General features: G+C 43.2%; 1 protein-coding gene across 4 annotated transcripts in view; it reads left to right on the top strand.

Moving 5' to 3' along the window:
• CTPS2 (CTP synthase 2) overlaps positions 1 to 17,188 on the top strand; it is a 105,212-nt gene extending 88,024 nt beyond the window's left edge. For all 4 annotated transcript variants that reach the window (XM_025997526.2, XM_072744479.1, XM_072744480.1 and 1 more), the window contains exons 17-19: positions 1,702 to 1,846; positions 15,805 to 15,911; positions 16,982 to 17,188. In XM_025997526.2, the coding sequence (XP_025853311.1) occupies positions 1,702 to 1,846; positions 15,805 to 15,874 (215 nt within the window). In that variant the 3' untranslated portion in view covers positions 15,875 to 15,911; positions 16,982 to 17,188. The remainder of the gene's footprint in view (positions 1 to 1,701; positions 1,847 to 15,804; positions 15,912 to 16,981) is intronic.
• Positions 17,189 to 17,835: the final 647 nt, after the last annotated feature.

The raw sequence follows: 17,835 nt of genomic DNA, 5'->3' as shown, positions 1-17,835 counted from the left end.
TTTTTAAAAAAATTTATTTATGATAGTCACACAGAGAGCGAGAGAGAGAGAGAGAGAGAGAGAGAGAGAGAGAGGCAGAGACACAGGCAGAGGGAGAAGTAGGCTCCATGCACCGGGAGCCCGACATGGGATTCGATCCTGGGTCTCCAGGATCGCGCCCTGGGCCAAAGGCAGGCGCCAAACCACTGCGCCACCCAGGGATCCCTGTAGCAGAGCTTTAAATGAGAACTTCACGATAGTGGGCATTTCCATTCAGTCGTCATTTCCTTACTATTGTAGTAGGAGCTTTGGGTCTCCAATGGTAAGTGAGGGGAATTTGTGACTTTGAATTCCATGCTAGATTTTCAGATCATTTTATAAAGCATCTTGTTGAAAGTTATAAAGTTATATTTACTCCCCTCCCCATAAAACTTACATTCTGTCATCGTTGGTTTGATATACATAGCAATTAAAATGATTTTTGAAGTAGGAAATACAGCTCTGACCATGCTCTGTACTATAGTAATTATGAGATTAGAGAGTTGTCTGATTTCTTTTTTTTTTTTTTTAAGATTTTTTATTTATTTATTCATGAGAGACAGAAAGAGAGAGAGAGACACACACACAGGCAGAGGGAGAAGCAGGCTCCACGCAGGGAGCCTGACGTGGGACTTGATCCCAGGACTCTAGGATCATGCCCTGAGCTGAATGCGGCGCTAAACCGCTGAGCCATCCGGGCTGCCGAGTTGTCTGATTTCTAATTAGAAGTTGCTTCCTAATCTGGGGGGCAAAAATCCAAAACATAGTTTTTGAGAGATCTGATTGGGGGAAGGAATTTGTAATCCTGTAAAAATTCTACCCAGATTTTGAAATGTTGCCCATTTAATTTTTTCCAATCCCAAAGGGGATTCGTGTGTTTAAAAGTAGCTGGGTAAAGCTACTTTTCTGTTCCTATTCCATTTAGGAGAACTTGAATGGCTCACACAGGAGTTTTTTACAACCTCAGTATGAAAATCGCTTAATTTCTCCCCCATAATGTAAATAACATATTGTCATGGAAAAGTTTCACACAATAAGGAAAAGTGTAAGAAAGAAAATAAAAATATCTTGATCTCTTACCACCTCAAGCCATAACCACCACTAACATGTTGAAAGGCCATCCTTTTATCACTCTGAGACTCTTCATCACAGGTGATAAGTTGGCATAGGGTAAAATAGGGGTGCCAGTTCCATTTCATGGAGCCACCCCTGATAAATATCCAACCTAAAGCTGTGACTGGAAAAGCAGTTGTGCTTGCTGCATTCTCAGGGGACTCTTCCCTTGGGACCGGAGACAACCTTGGAGGGGACGGCCAGAGGCCAGCTAAGAGACAGAAGTTCGCCCTACAGTGTGAGGGATACCATGGGAATGGAGCCAACATACATCTACCAAGGGCCTTCAAAAAACGTTGGGCAAGCAGAATTCGTCTCGCCTTTCAAAAATGTTGCTTAATTTTGCTCACTCTAACACCTTGCACAGATAAAATGCCAGATCTCTTATTAAGCGAGATGTGTTTTGCAGCTTGAAATTCTGCTGTGAACACGGTTCATGAGGGGAGCTGTTGGTGATGGTAACGGGTTCATTATCTTACCATTTGATGTGTTTTCTTATTCAAAGATAAGACCTTGAAAGCAGCTCTCTGTTTGTCTGCTTCAGTCACATCATGATTATTCTCATTTCAGATCATCCCTATTTTGTTGGTGTCCAATTCCATCCTGAGTTTTCTTCTAGGCCGTTGAAGCCTTCTCCTCCGTACCTGGGCCTATTACTTGCGGCAACTGGGAACCTGCATGGCTACTTGCAACAGGGATGCAAGCTGTCTTCTAGGTAACCAGCTTCCTGCTCTCAGCACCGACCCGAGCTGCCCCTAGCAACATTTTAGGTTTCTCTTGACATTTTAGGTTTCTCTTGAAATCGAATATCATGACAGGATTTTTGTAAAGCGAAGAATAGTGTTTTTTCTTTCTTAATGATCCTGATTTTTCCTCCGAATGAAAATAATTTCTTCATATCTAACATCAGCAACATGTCGACTTTGGGAATCATGCTGATGCTGGGTATTATTTTAGAAATTTTGTCATTTTGATAAGTGAAAAATGGGCTTTGCTTTTGTTGACTCTCTGATTAATGAATATATATATACATATTTTATACGTTTATTTGCTTTTTTAGGAATAGCCTGTTCATACCCTCTGCTCTATTTTTCCTTTTGCTATTATATCCTTTTTCTTACTGAGTGGTAAGCTCTTTATATATAAAGGACATTAATCCTTTGTTAGGTTGCAAATATTTTTTCAAACTGGGTTTGTTTGCCTTTGAAGTTTAATGATAGTTTTCATTTTCCGTAAGGAGTTATAAAGAAGGACTTGGGGATCCCTGGGTGGCTCAGCGATTGGGCGCCTGCCTTCAGCCCAGGGCGTGATCCTGGAGTCCCGGGATCGAGTCCCACATCGGGCTCCCTGCATGGAGCCTGCTTCTCCCTCTGCCTGTGTCTCTGCCTCTCTCTCTAGCTCTCTCTCTCTCTCTGTCTCTCATGAATAAATAAATAAAATCTTTTTTAAAAAGTTATAAAGAAGGACTTTATATAGTCTTTATGTTTTTTTTGTAAAAGATTTTATTTTTCAGTAATCTCTACACCCAATGTGGGGCTCAACAACCCTGAGGTCAAGAGTTGGATGCTCCACTGGTTGAGCCAGCCAGGCACCCCTATTTATGTATTTTTAAAGTTTATGCAGTCAGATCTTTAACTTTTATGGATTTTTCCTTTAGTATCATACCTAAAATCTTTCTTTCCCTTTCAAAAATATCATATAAAAGCAGCCCATTTGTTTTTCACTAGCACTCTCATCGTTTCAATTTTACAATTTAAATCTGTAATCTGGGGTGCCTGGATGGCTCAGGCCATTAAGCATCTGCCTTCAGCTCAGGTCATGATCTCGGGGTCCTGGGATCGAGCCCCATATCAGGCTCCCTGCTCAGCAAGGAGTCTGGTTCTCCCTCTCCTTCTGTCCCTCCCCTTGCCCTGGCTTGTGTGTTCTCTCTCTCTCTCTCTTCTCTCTTTCAAATAAATAAAATCTTTTTTTTTTTAAAGATTTTATTTATTTATTCATGAGAGATAGAGAGAGAAGCAGGCTCCATGAAGGGAGCCTGATGCTGGACTCGATCCCAGGACTCCAGGATCATGCCCTGGACTGAAGGCAAGAGGCTCAACCGCTGAGCCACCCAGGCATCCCTCAAATAAATAAAATCTTAAAAAAAAATCTGTAATCTATATGTACTTGATAATTGGCATAGTGTGTAAGGTACAATCTGCACACACACACCCCCGCCTGCCATCCCCATGGTTAATAAGTTGTAAGGATTTCTGTTTTGTTCCACTGATGATTTTTCTCTTATTTCTGAACCCTTACCACCCTTTTCATTATCATAGCATTACTGTAAATCAAGCCTTTATCTACCCTACGCCCATTATTAAACTTTTTATTTTTATTTATTTATTTATTTATGATAGACATAGAAGCAGGCTCCATGCAGGGAGCCCGACATGGGACTCGATCCCAGGACTCCAGGATCATGCCCTGGGCCAAAGGCAGGCACCACCCAGGGATCCCCCATTATTAAACTTCTTAAAAAATATATTTTGCTATTTTTCCAGATGAATTATACAATGATTTTTAAAATTAGGTTCAAATTTTAAAAATCCCTTAGGGATTTTCGTTAAAATTTCCTTACATTTAAATATTAGTTTGGGGAGAATGTATATCTTTACTTCTCATTCGAGAATATTGGATGCAATAACTTGCAAAGTGGGTAGAGCTAGCCAGAATCAGAGAAGGGTTAGGAAGGGTTATTACTACAGTAACTGGATATATATCGTTTAGAAGATTACCTTTGCTGACGCTCATCCTAGCAAATAACCCTCGTGATGTTGCAGTTGAGAGCTTCCAGGAGAGGTGTCTGGTGTGTATGCGTGTGCTTGTGTTACACAAGCTCGCTTCTTTGTGACATTACTTTGCTAGGAGAAGCTCACAGCTGTCTCTCATTTCTTTTACGCATGTTTTCTTTTTTTCTTTCTTTCTTTTTTTTTTTTTTAAGATTTTATTTATTTATCCATGAGAGACACAGAGAGAGAGAGGCAGAGACACAGGCAGAGGGAGAGGGAGAAGCAAGCTCCATGCAGGGAGTCCCACGTGGGACTTGATCCCGGTTCTCCAGGATCACGCCCTGGGCCGAAGGCAGGTGCTAAACCGCTGAGCCACTGGGGCTGCCCCTACCCATGTTTTCAAATGGGAACAGCTTTACATACTTCCGTGTTGGGTGTCTTACTGAATGAATGCTCACTCCTTGCACCCTTGAACCAGGGCTTTGGTTTTCAAACGGTGCCCAGCGGAGCTGCAGTCTGGGCTGCCGTGAGGAGGAGCAGGCTGAGGGGACCCCGGGCTCTTCCCTGCTTCAGCCGAGCAGCTGCACTTTATCAGGCTCGTGTGGCATGGTTGTGCATGAGATTGCATGCGAAGAGAGAGCTCCCTGTGCTCTGACACTGCGTGGCCTATGCAGCAGATTGGGAATGATAGACAGTGTGGTCCCATGTCACATGTGTGCTGTGACCCTGCTCAGCCACTTCGTAGTCTCCATCATTTTGGGTGCTGGCATGTAAAAGGAGAGTGACAGTGGAGGAAGTTAGATGACTGGGAGAAATAAGTCACACCAGACTGGTTGGTTGTTTGCAAGCAACAGCTAAGAACAAGTGTTACCTAGTCTGTGTGGACTGGCCACCTGTGTGTTAGATGGCCCCCTGATTCCCGTGGAGGGGGGATGGTGGTCTCTGGGTGCAGCTTACCAGCAGTTGCAGCGAAAAATGGTTGCTTGCTAGCAACTCCTGAGCAAGACCCAGTATGTCTCGAGGAGAAGGGAAGACTTCTTAATATAACTCAGCTACTGCTATTGGAATGACAGCAGACTAGCAGGCTTCCGTGGTAGAGAATTCCTACATATCCGCTACGATCCGGTGCATTTCTTGAGGGCAGCCAGCACCTTATATATCTTGGTGTCCCTGGCTCCCCAGCACTCGGGGTTGTTTAGTACCCGTTAAAGTAATAACTGTAGGTAGCAGGGGAGGGTGGATATGGTCTAGTCTAATTTTGACACCTCGAAGAGGGTTTTCCAGTTAAGAATGGTGACCGTGAGTTAACCCAGGGACAGATACCCAGATGCTGGAGGAAGCTTGCACTGCAACCCCTCTCTGCCCAGCTCCGTGGCACTAGTAAATGTCAAAAAAGCAAACAACTGCTTTGATGGCTGGTCTCTAATGTGAGCGGGGTTGGTACTGTATTTCTGTCAAACAAGATGACTGTCTGTAATCAACCATAAACAAATGTACTAAGGAATATGAACACTAGCATAATGACTTCCTTTCCCAGAAATTGGCTGACGGTATGTAATTATATGGCACATGTGCAGCTGACATCTTTAAAGCCCAGAATGTAAAAATCTTTGGCTTTGAGCAAGTCCACCTGAACTGTAACCTCTGCGGTCTGCCTGTGGAGAACAGTTCTCTTAGTGCCTGGGAAGTTGCAGTAAGATGATTGTCTTGGGATCTAGAGCTGAAGTCTTGGCTACTCTGCTGTCCATAGAGTGGCAGCAGTTATGAGGACCAGTTCCACCCGGTTTTCAACTTGTAGTTTTCTGTTCAAGAGGCATGACAGTTTTAGGATAGTATTTTTTAGGTTTGTATAAGCTACTCAAAAGTACATGCCAAATCAAATTGAAAGGCTTTGTTTTGGGGGTTCCCCGAGACGACCCACACATTTGATGATTCACTAGAAGGCAATCAGAATATAGTTGTACTCATGGTTAAAATTCACTTCGGTGACAGAGTAAGCATACCCAGCTGGCTCAGTAAGAGAAAAAGGTGTAAGTGGGGTCTGGAGAAACCTATTTGCAGGTTTCCTATGCTCCCTCCCTCCCATGAGAGGTCCTGCAGAGCTCACCTCCCCTTCAGCAGTGAACATGCAGCAACATGTGCTTGATGTTTATGGCCAGAGAAGCCCATCTGAGACTCAGAGTTTAGGGGTTTTATTGGGGCTGGTTTCATAGGCCTTCTCTACCTAGCAACCACTCAGATTCCAGACTCTCAGAAGGAAAGCAAGCATTCACCATAAATCACATCAGCCTACACCCAGTGAAATGACCTTATCAGTTGGTAATGGAGAACACAATCTGAAAGCCAAGTTCCTGAGTCCCTCCTTAAGCAGGCCCTTCTAAGCATCGCAGCCTCAGGCCCGCTGTGTTAACTCTTTTTATGCACAAGTCTAATAAGCCAGTTTTAGAAAAAACAAATCCAGTGGGAGATTGTTGTAATTCTTTGCTGAGCTCTCTCCTCTGGTATGTAAACATAATCTGTCCCACGTACAAAAGGTGACCGCACATTTGCATGGTTTTGCTGGCATATCATCTAATAGAATGAGACTGTTTCATGTGATTATAAGAAGACTATTATTAGAGGCTTATACTAAATAGACTACACAAAGGTGCTTGTGATTGTGAGTTCTTTAGTATCTAGAAACAAAGTATATCATCTGTGTTCAGAATTCCATTTTTAAGCAACTGGAAACAGAAGAGGGATCAGAGTCCAAAGTTATTCCGAGGTTTTTTTCCAGCACGTGGTTCTCTGGGGCTGCCCTGCAGGGCTCTTAGGCTCACTCACCTACATACCAAGTTGAGAAACACCTTTCAGTTTGGATGATGCTATCATTTCTCATGCCCATTTGTCATGCCCACATGTCAGGTCAGAGCAAAACTCTCCTGCTTGCAGAGTGCTCGTTCCATGTTGGAAAGCAAGAACTTAGATGGGGCGCAGTCAGCAGTTCACAGACATGCAGCTCTTTGAGGTAATGTATTTTTAAAGTATAAAGCCAGGATTTCAAGACATTTGAGCAGCATTTTATCCTAGGTTTTAGGATCCTGGATTCCATGCCTCCACCTGACATATACTACCTTTTGTGCAGAGAAATCGACTTTTTGTGGCAAAACAGGAAGCAGTCTGGTACAGAAACGAGAAGGGAAATTACTCAGTGATTCTCTATATTTGCTTGACTTTTTTTCAGACCGAGCTCAAAAGTTGAAACTACTTTATAATCAAAAGGCCCTTAAAGGAACTACGTACCCAGAGCCAGATCTTTCCATTTCCTGATACCTTGTGTGCTCCTAGGATTTGAGTCCATTCTCTCCTTCATGCTTATCCTTATCTCTCCGTTTTTATCTTTGGGTCCTGGCAGCAATCAGGGAGAGAAGGTGCCCATTTTCATTCACCATTGTCTCTAGTTTCTCTTCTGTGACTCTCTTTGGATTTTCCATCTAAGTGACATGCTGGCTTCCAGCTTGGAAATATTTGTTTTCTGGTTGACTTCTAGATGTAGCATTGCAGAAGATTTTGAAAATAGAAAGAAAGGACCCGTAAACCCACCAGCCTAACACACTGTGTTCATTTTTAGTATTTCCTTCCTATCTTTATTCTATATCCATACATGGTTTATTCCATGATTGTAATCACTGTTCTGTGACTTCACTCTTCTCTGCATCAGTTTCTCTATAAAAAGGGCATGGTAATGGTACCCACTTGACATGGTACCCACTTAATGAAGATGAAGTTTCATACTAAGTATAAAGCACTTAGCACAGTGTCTGGTCTATGGTGCGAAATTAAATGGAAATTATTATTATTATTATTTTTTTAACGTAAGCTCTGCCAGTAACATGGGGCCTGAACTCACAACCCTGAGATCAAGAGTCACACTCTACTGACTGAGCCAGTGAGGTGCCCCTGAGTAGGAATGATTGTCGTTAATTTTACCTTAGTTCTGGTCTTCTTCATCTCTTGCCTTCCACAAAGCTTCCTACCTGGTCTCTATGCCTTCAGCTTTCCTCTTCTCAATCCATCTTCCTACATTATTTTGGAATTTAAAACTCTCAGTGGCTTCCCTTGACCTAGAGAACAAAATGCACACCAATCCATAGGGGACAGCTTGCAGTCCCTTGATCTCCCTAGAAGCTTTTAATGCCTTTGCCTCAGCTCACACTGCTTTTGTGGCCCTTGATCAGCGTATATACATTCCTGAACTACTTAGTGAGAGGTGAATGCCAATCTGTATCTTGTTAGGATGCTAGTTCCCCGAATCATTCCTGACCCTGGGCATGGGGAGGCCTCTCTATTGATTGTAGCATCTGCCTTTCTCCCTCTAAGGCATACTTATCTCCCCCTTGGGTACCTCTTTCCTTTGACTAGGAGGGTAAGATACTCTTTCCCCCTGCATGAATCTGATGTGTATTTCCCAGTGCTATTTTAAACTTGGAATCACCTTGCCTGTTTTTTTTTTAAACTTTGGGGTGCATGGTTGATGTTGTCAAGGACCATTCTTGCAGTGTGTGGTGTGCAGGGGCCAAAGGCAAGCAGCCCCAAGATGGGCCACTTTGGCATAAATATTATTCCAGGTTTGAAGGGGTTTGGGACAGATCTCAAAATATGCCGCTTTGGCACGCGGACTGTTTGGAGCTGAAGGCAATCAAGACCCTGAAGGCGGGCAGCCCCGGTGGCGCAACAGTTTAGCGCTGCTGCAGCCCAGGGCGTGATCCTGGAGACCCTGGATCGAGTCCCACGTCAGGCTCTCTGCGTGGAGCCTGCTTCTCCTTCTGCCTGTGTCTCTGCCTCTCATTCTCTCTCTGTGTCTCTATGAAGAAATAAAATCTTTTTTTTTTTAAGATTTTATTTATTTATTCATGACAGACACAGAGGCAGAGACACAGGAAGAGGAAGAAGCAGGCTCCACGCAGGGACCCCGACATGGGACTCGATCCAGGGTCTCCAGGATCACACCCCAGGGCTAAAGGTGGCACTAGGGGATCCCTGGGTGGCGCAGCGGTTTGGTGCCTGCTTTTGGCCCAGGGCACGATCCTGGGGACCCGGGATCGAATCCCATGTCGGGCTCCCTGCATGGAGCCTGCTTCTCCCTCTGCCTGTGTCTCTGCCTCTCTCTCTCTCTCTCTCTCTGTGTGACTATCATAAATAAAAAAAATAAAAAATAAAAAATAAAGGCAGCACTAAACCGCTGGGCCACCGGGGCTGCCCCTGAATAAATAAAATCTTAAAAAAAAAAAAAAAAAAAAAAAAAGACCCTGAAGGCTTAAGAGAAACTTCTGTCCCTCCAGGTTTCTTCTGTTCATCTGTCTCATTCCCTTTATGCCTAGTCCAGGGTGGAGTATCTTAAAGGGAACAGGAAATTCTTGCTTCCCAACAGGTGCAAATAGTTTGTTTCTTTGGGGACAGGGTGGATGAGTAGAGCAGGTGCTATGGATTTTATTTCTGGATTTGCTACTTACTGGGCACTTTTTTCTAAGTCTCTACTTCTAAACCTCAGGATCTTCATCCTTTTGGGCTGCTATAAAGAATAGTTGAGATGGTGCTTTGTAAATTTTTAAAAAATATTTTTATTTTTTTATTCGTGAGAGACAGAGAGAGGCAGAGACACAGACAGAGGGAGAAGCAGGTTCCCCATGGGGGAGCCCAATATGTTACTCAATCCCTGGACCCAGTGATTATGCCCTGAGCTGAAGGCAGATCCTCAACCACTGAGCCACCCAGGCGTCCTGGTGCTTAGTAAATTTTAAATTCACATAAAAATATGACATTTTCCCCTTTGTTACATTTCCAGCAAAAGTGAACTGGAAAAAAATGATTCTTTTTTACCAGTTTTTTAAACACCCTTTAAAACAGCACCATTAAAAAAAACCCAAAAAACAACAAAACCAGCACTGTTGTTTGTCACCAACTCCATATCTTGAGACTTTTTTTGGTAAAGTGCTGCTAATAAACCACATATAAGTACATTTTCCATTAGGGATTAAATGTTGATTAAAAGGTGCTCTTTATTGATGGTGGTCCACTGCAGTGCTGATGATATGGTGCCAGCCAGGAATGGAGTTAATAGTGATAGAGACTACTGTGCTTTTAATGCCCTGCTGGGGTTGTAGTCTACCATTTATTATTCAATGCAAAACTCATCAAAGCATAGTAAGTTTTTATTCCATTGCTCTTACATTTTATGGCTTCCAGGGGCTCTTTGAAAAGGAAGTAAGTGTAGCAGTAACAATGCTTTGGAGAAAACTGTGTGCATGGCAACCTGTTTTAAAACATGCTTTTTCTACATGAAATGGATTTTGATACAAAGTATTGCAGGGACTCATGCATGCTGGGAATCCGAAGTATGCCATCAAAATTTTTAAAAATTCCAATCACCTCTTTCTGTTAATGGAGTAGAAGTGGTTTAATGGCTGCCCCTGGGGTGGCATAAAAGGTGGGCTGTATGAGGCATTACCATATCTTGTCCTAGCGCCTTGGAATATATATGTTTTCTTATATTGGGAATTTATTAGGAACCAGAAATCTTTGACAAACAAATGACTATGATAAACCTTTTTTTTTTGTCAAAGAACCGCATGTAAATTGTTGCAGACAAGTCTCATAAATCAAGCTGGTTTTGTAAGGATAGAGATTCCCATGAGTCACTGTTGGTGATTTTGATTTTATCTTGTAAAAAATAATATAGGGGGCATCTGGCTGGCTCAGTTGGTAAAGCATGTGATTCTTGTCCTCTGGGTTGTGGGTTCCGGCCCCATATTGGGTTTGGAGCCTGCTTAAAAAGATTATATAAACCTTTTTGGAAAGAGTACTTCCATTATTTGGGGAGTGCATGCATGCATGAGAGACATTTGCCGTGATTTTAATTAACTGTGGATAGCTAGACCTTAAAAAAATTTTTTTTTAAGGAGTGACAAGGAGAATCATTGGATAGTGATTATAGTTTGTTGTTGTTTTTTAAATCATTATTCATTTTTTTAAACATTTTAAAAAATATTTTATTTATTTATTTAAAAATTTTTTTTAAGATTTTTATTTATTTATTCATAGAGATGCAGAGAGAGAGAGAGAGAGGCAGAGACACAGGCAGAGGGAGAAGCAGGCTCCATGCAGAGAGCCTGACGTGGGACTCCATCCCGGGTCTCCAGGATCATGCCCTGGGCTGCAGGCAGCGCTAAACCACTGCGCCACCGGGACTGCTCAAAGATTTTATTTATTCATTCATGAGAGACACAGAGAGAGAGGCAGAGACACGGGCAGAGGGAGAAGCAGGCTCCATGCAGGGAGCCCAACGTGGGACTCGATCCGGGGACCCCAGGATCATGCCATGGGTCGAAGGCAGGCGCTAAACTGCTGAGCCACCCAGGGATCCCCCTATTCATTTGTTTTAAACTTGGTGCTATCCAATAGAACTTTCTGCAATGATGGAAATGTTCTATAAGCTACACTGCCCAAGGTGACAGTCACCAGCCCAACATGACTATTTGTTGGGCAGTTAGGTATGAGGGAGGAGGGATAAAACAGATGCTACCAATACCCTCAGAGCCACCCCTGAGAGTTAACAGCCACACACCTTCAGAGCCACCTCTAAGGGCTAATGGAAGCGGAAAGGCCTAGCCAAAGAGCCAGCTCAGAAGCCACAAAGGGACTTCTGAGAGCTGAGCATGCGCCCAAAAGGCACAATTTGTCCTTAAGGTCACAGCAAAAGCTCATTAGAAACTCATAAATATACTATACATAAATAAATATGATCATAACAGAATGCATCATGGGTAGGTGCATGCGCAGAAGACAAAAATGTTATGTAACCATCAGCTGTCAATCAAATATGTCAATCAAAGCCAAGTTTACATATGCAGAAAGCAGGTTTAAGAGGTTGCAGCTAGAGCTTCTTGGGACCGTGGCCCCTGTTGCTCTAGCAGTGGGCCTGCTTTCTCTCTTGAAAGTGTACTCTGGGTGGCGCAGCGGTTTGGCGCCTGCCTTTGGCCCAGGGCGCAATCCTGGAGACCCGGGATCGAATCCCGCGTCGGGCTCCCTGCATGGACCCTGCTTCTCCCTCTGCCTGTGTCTCTGCCTCTCTCTCTCTCTCTCTCTCTCTGTGACTATCATAAATAAATAAACATTAAAAAAAGAAGTGTACTCTACTTCTCCACTTAATCAACCCTATCTTCCCATTCTGGTCTCGGGTCTCCAATGCTTTGGTGTATCTGGGACAAGAACCGAGCGACCTGGTAACATACTGAGCACTCGAAGTGCAGCTTAATATGTGGGAGTGAGATTTTCAATTCAATTCGGTTTTAATGGATTTAAATTTGTAGATATTTGTAATCCATTTTTTAATGGATTAAATTTGCAGATAGCGTCATGTGGCTTGTGGCTCCCATATTGGGTAGTGCAGGTTTAAAACTCCCCCCCCTCAAATATATCAAGACACACACATGTGGATCTGTATTCTGTGGCATTTCATAAAGTTTAACATGTAAGACCTTCATATCGAATAATTTTCTCTACTGAGAAATGCGTGTGTGCCCATGTGTGTGTACAGAGAAGATTATTTAAAAAGATGGGTTAGTCTTAAGATAGAGCTGAGATGTTGCGAATTAAGTGAAAATATACCCAGACAAGTATATCTTAGGACTTCTTTAAGTTTGTTCTGTGTGAAACAAAAATGAACCCCTAAGTCATATGCAGCACAGAGTACTCACATTTTATTGAACGTGCGGGAGCCACTGCTATTCTGTGTGTGGTGATGATCCAGATTTTATTTCTAGCACTTGTTTTTTGTTGGCACCTGGGTGCCCTAAAATGAGCGCGTTGAGCAGCAAGGCCTATTCTGATGATTCTGTTCTTGAGTGCCGTGATTTATTTCATTGTCCTACTTCTGGTTCCTGACACATATGAAAGAAAATCAGTGAACCCACTCATTTGCCTTAGAAATGAGTAAACTCAAGCAGAGTCTCCCTATGTCATTTTGATGTATTGTCAGAGTTCGGGGCAGCCAGCCATCAGACAGGAACGAGAGCTGTTAGGTTGGAAACAGACCCACCCAAGTCTGCTGGCTAATGTGGGCAGGGAAGTATTTGGTACAAGAAACAATTCTGAAAATCACGCAATTGGCAGTTTTTATGACTTCTTTCTATTTCCATGACTTTTTGAGAGATACCATGTTATAAATATATTTTTTTAAGATTATATTTATTTATTCATGAGAGACACAGAGAGAGAGAGAAAGGCAGAGACACAGGCAGAGGGAGAAGCAGGCTCCCTGCAGGGAGCCTGACGCGGGACTCCATCCCTGGTCTCCAGGATCAGGCCCTGGGCTGAAGGTGGTGCTAAACCGCTGAGCCACCCGGGCTGCCCTCATGTTATAAATACATAATTCTCAAAAACAGCAACAGCTTATAATTGTATATAGTCTTCAGAGCACATTTATATACATTCTCTTTTGGCCCTTATGTGGTTGTGGGTATTGTTACTTCTTTTTTCCTAGACTCTCAGGAGTCAAGTGACCAGTCCAAATGTATGTGGTTCATAAATAGTACAACCAGGAGTGTGAGGGGGAAGATGTGCGTCCACCTTACTCTTCCCTGGGCTCAGAAGTAGGGAAGAAAGCAAGTATAAAATCTGATGCCTGAGGGATCCCTGGGTGGCGCAGCGGTTTAGCGCCTGCCTTTGGCCCAGGGCGCGATCCTGGAGACCCGGGATCGAATCCCACATCGGGCTCCCGGTGCATGGAGCCTGCTTCTCCCTCTGCCTATGTCTCTGCCTCTCTCTCTCTCTCTCTGTGTGTGTGACTATCATAAGTAAATAAAAACTAAAAAAAAAAAAATTAAAAAAAAAATCTGATGCCTGAGAAAATGGAATTTCCTTGGCTCTTTGGCCTTCTTGCTTGTGGAGTCAGGAGACATGGCCCGAGGTGCTGCGGGTACATTGCAGCACAGCTAAGACTTGAGCTTGTGGCCTCGGTTGGTGTGATGGGCCTTCTGGCCCCACCTCGAATGAGCTGTGTGCTGGGTTAATCACCTGAACACCCTAACCTTCATTTCTTCTCCCAGAGGAAGTTGAGCGCAACTTCCAGTTCCCTCTTTGTTGCACAGAACCAGGAAGGACTCGACGTTTGTGTAATGAGAGTGCATGGATAAGGAAGGACATATCAACTTTTGGGGGCAGTTTTTTAAAAAAGCATTCTTTAGTTATTCCTGTGTTTTCTTTATTGGAAACCCTTTTGTAACAGTAGAAGTGATTTTCCTGCTCTAAAATCTAAGTAGGAGGTATCTTCTGCTTGTTTTGAGACTCTGTTGATTTCTATGTTTATCTAACATATCTTGACTTTTCTGCCAATCCTTAATCTTCTATCTCCTCTCCATACTTGAGCCCCACCCCCACAGCCTTTCCAGTATTTTGTTCAAAAGTCAGGGAGGAGAGTGAGGTTGTCTTTTACATTGCTGTTTATGTATTTATTGATACTCCATATGTGTAGAGTAAATCTTCATCTCCTAACCTGTCAGCATAGGATTTCTTCAGTTGTACCCTTTCCTCCTTTAAAAAAAGGAAAAAAAAAAAAAAAAGGATGGGGAGGTGTCTGGGTAGCTCAATGGTTGGGCGTCTGCCTTTGGCTCAGCATGATCCTGGGGCCTGGGGATTGAGTCCCATGTTGAGCTCCCCTCAGGGAGCCTGCTTCTCCCTCTGCCTGTGTGTCTCTCATGAATAAATAAATAAAATCTTTTTAAAAAATGGATTTTCACATGTTATGGAATTTGGACTTATTTTCTAAAGGTCAGCAAAAAGTTGGTCAAGGCTAGGAATGGTTCAGGCAGAAAACACTTCTTGGCAACGTTGCCTCTACAGATCGGTAGCACTCCTGTAGAGTTGATCTACTTGCTGATTTATTTGGAACTGAGCAAGAGGAACCCCAGCCTAAGCCTATGGCTCGAAGCAAAACTATAATTGCAAGGTTATGTCATGGAGAAGGTGTACCTCTGACAGAACCCAACGTGGCAGCATCTATATCAGTAATTGGTCCCATATTGAATACTATATGTGGCTCGACGTAGTCAGAGCATCCCATAAAGCTGCTGCTTCTTTTTAAAAATATTTTACTTATTTATTCATGAGAGACAGAGAGGCAGAGACTCAGGCAGAGGGAGAAGCAGGCTCCATGCAGGGAGCCCAACGTGGGACTCGATCCCAGGACCCAGGGATCACGACCTGAGCCGAAGGCAGACACTCAACCGCTGAGCCACCCAGGTGCCCCTTATAGAGCTTCTAATGTGAAAATAACATAATCATGCAAATTATTTCTCTTTTTTTGAATTTTTTTTTATTTTAAAAGATTTTTATTTATTTATTCATGAGAGACACACAGAGAGAGGCAGAGACCCAGGCAGAGGGAGAAGCAGGCTCCACGCAGGGACCCCGACGCCGGACTCGATCCCGGGTGTCCAGGATCACACCCTGGGCCGAAGGCAGGCTCTCAACCACTGAGCACCCAGGGATCCCCCAAATTAGTTCTCAAAGCTTTGGATGTACGAGAATGTTTGTTGGAATGGAAAATTTAATGCTGCTGGTCTCTACTAGTGGTCTTCAGAAGATTATAAATTTTAATGTAAATTGAAATGATTTTATAAATTTTCTGATTTTATAAATTTTACTTCCAACTTAAGATGCAAGCGAATAATCAGCTCCTCTGACAAAAAGACCATGGTGTGTGTTTGGACTCACCTCTTTCTGTAGCGACTAGACAGTGCTAGTAGACTATCCCTTGGCATTTTCTCTGAGTGGAGATTAAGTATGAAAAGTGTTTGGAATTGTAAATGCAGTAAGTGTCCAGGGTTTTTTACAACTTGCTAAATTAGCTCCTCTTTTGATCTAGTGATAGATACAGCGATGCCAGTGATGACAGCTTTTCAGAGCCAAGAATAGCCGAGTTGGAAATAAGCTGAAACTAATGACTCGGAATAATCAGGACTGCCTGAGAGGGTAAGATGGAATCTTCAAGTATTCTCTATCTGTCTTAGAGACAAGCTGTTGTCCTGGTGGAGAAGGGAGCATCTTATGACTTGCCTTGCAGGATTTTGCTCTCTCGGGATGCTCCTATTTGATCAGCATAGTTAGCGGTCAAATAGGAGCATCCCAGGTCATAGCTAGGACAGACCTGACGGCCAGTCATACTTTTGAGAAACTGGAATGCACCTGAGGCTGGGGAGAAATATGTAAGAGCACCTATAAATGGAAGCTATAGTGGTTAGAGTTGTAATAAGTCAGCAAATGTGTTCCATAAAGGGCTGGAGAGTAAATATTTTAGGATTTGTGGGCCGTGCGGTCTCCGTTGCAACTATTCTGCTTTGCCATTACAGAGGAAAAGCATAAAGGAATGGGCATGGCGGGCGGGGGGTGGGGGTGACTGGGTGGCGGGCACTAAGGGGGGCACTTGATGGGATGAGCACTGGGTGTTATGCTATATGTTGGCAAATTGAACACCAATAAAAAAAGAATGAATGGGCATGGCTGTGTCCCAATAAAACTTTATTTATAAAAGCAGTTTGGTGACCCCCGGTTTAGGTCATTCATGGAAAAACAGATTTCCTTGGGTTTGTATGAAATAAAATGGTCTTTTATTTCTTTGAAGGGAGATGCCTGAGACTGGCTTGGCTTCTGAGGGCCCCTTATTTTTCCCACAGCTCTTTTAGGCTTTAAGAGGGAGGATAGCAGCCTGGAGAGCTTTATTAGATTCAAGTTCTGAGGCTGATAGTGCCTGGGATAACTCCAGCGTTACGGCTGCCGTGAAGTGGATGAGCAGCTCTCTTTCATAGACAGCAGCTTCTGGAAACTGTAAAGAGTTAATCGCTCCATTATGAGCTCTCTTCATATCACTTAGGGATAGGATATTCATGTTCACCAGAGAAAGCATCTCTCTATTTATGTTTGCCTCAAACATAAAGTCCTTTAGGAGCAAACCAAGATGGTGCAAAGGCTAGCTGGAGGCACTTTACAGTCTTAGTTTCCGATGTTGCTAATACTTACATTCTTTTTCTTCTTCTTTTTTTAAGGCTCTGAAGTAACTGAAGCCAGGATGAAGGAACTGAGGAAATCACACTCTTAAAGAATCACTTTATTTTCCACTAAACATGGATGTAGAGCCTCGAAGGAGACCTAATAATAGAGAAACCAGAACCAAAGGGCCACCACCCTTTTTACTCTAGAGGTGGCCTTTGGTTCTCACAAATTTCTGTAGCCAATTAAACTTTTCCCAACAACCTCGTGGGGGAGAAAGTGTGTTTATGTTTTGTCCGGTGTGTGGTGATGTCCAGGTGGTGAGCGAGGATCCGGGTTCCAGAACCTTCCCTGTGCACACGTGATAGGGAATTTTGAGTCAAAACTGAGTTATTCTGTGACCTGGAACTCAATCCCAGATTTTTGTGTGGCCCAAGCTTCTTTCAGTTTGTCACCCTGTTTATTTTTAGTTAAAATTAAACAAGTCCAAGAGTGGGGGGTGGCAAGTAAGGCCCTCGCCACAGGTGGGCAGAATGTAAGGGGGGATAAAAATATATATTATATATGTATATTAATTGGGGCAGAATTCACATAACATGGAATTAATGAGCATTTTATTTTTTTAAAATTTTGATTGATTTGAGAGAGTGAGAGTGTGAGAGAGAGCACAACGAGGAGAGGAGGAGAGGGCGAAGCAGAATTCCCTCAGCAGGGAGCCTGACACGGGGCTCAATCCCAGAGCAGGATCATGACCTGAGCCCAAGGCAGGCTCTTAACGGATGGAGCCACCCGGGCACCCCTATTTTATTTTGTTTTAGAATTGATCGTTTTATTTTTATTTTTTTCTTTTTAAAAAGATTTTATTTCTTATTCAGGAGAGACACACAGAGAGGGGCAGAGACACAGGCAG

This window comes from Vulpes vulpes, chromosome X (assembly GCF_048418805.1).
Source record: "Vulpes vulpes isolate BD-2025 chromosome X, VulVul3, whole genome shotgun sequence".
Taxonomy (NCBI): Eukaryota; Metazoa; Chordata; class Mammalia; order Carnivora; family Canidae; genus Vulpes; species Vulpes vulpes.
This window is presented reverse-complemented; position numbering and strand designations above follow the sequence as displayed.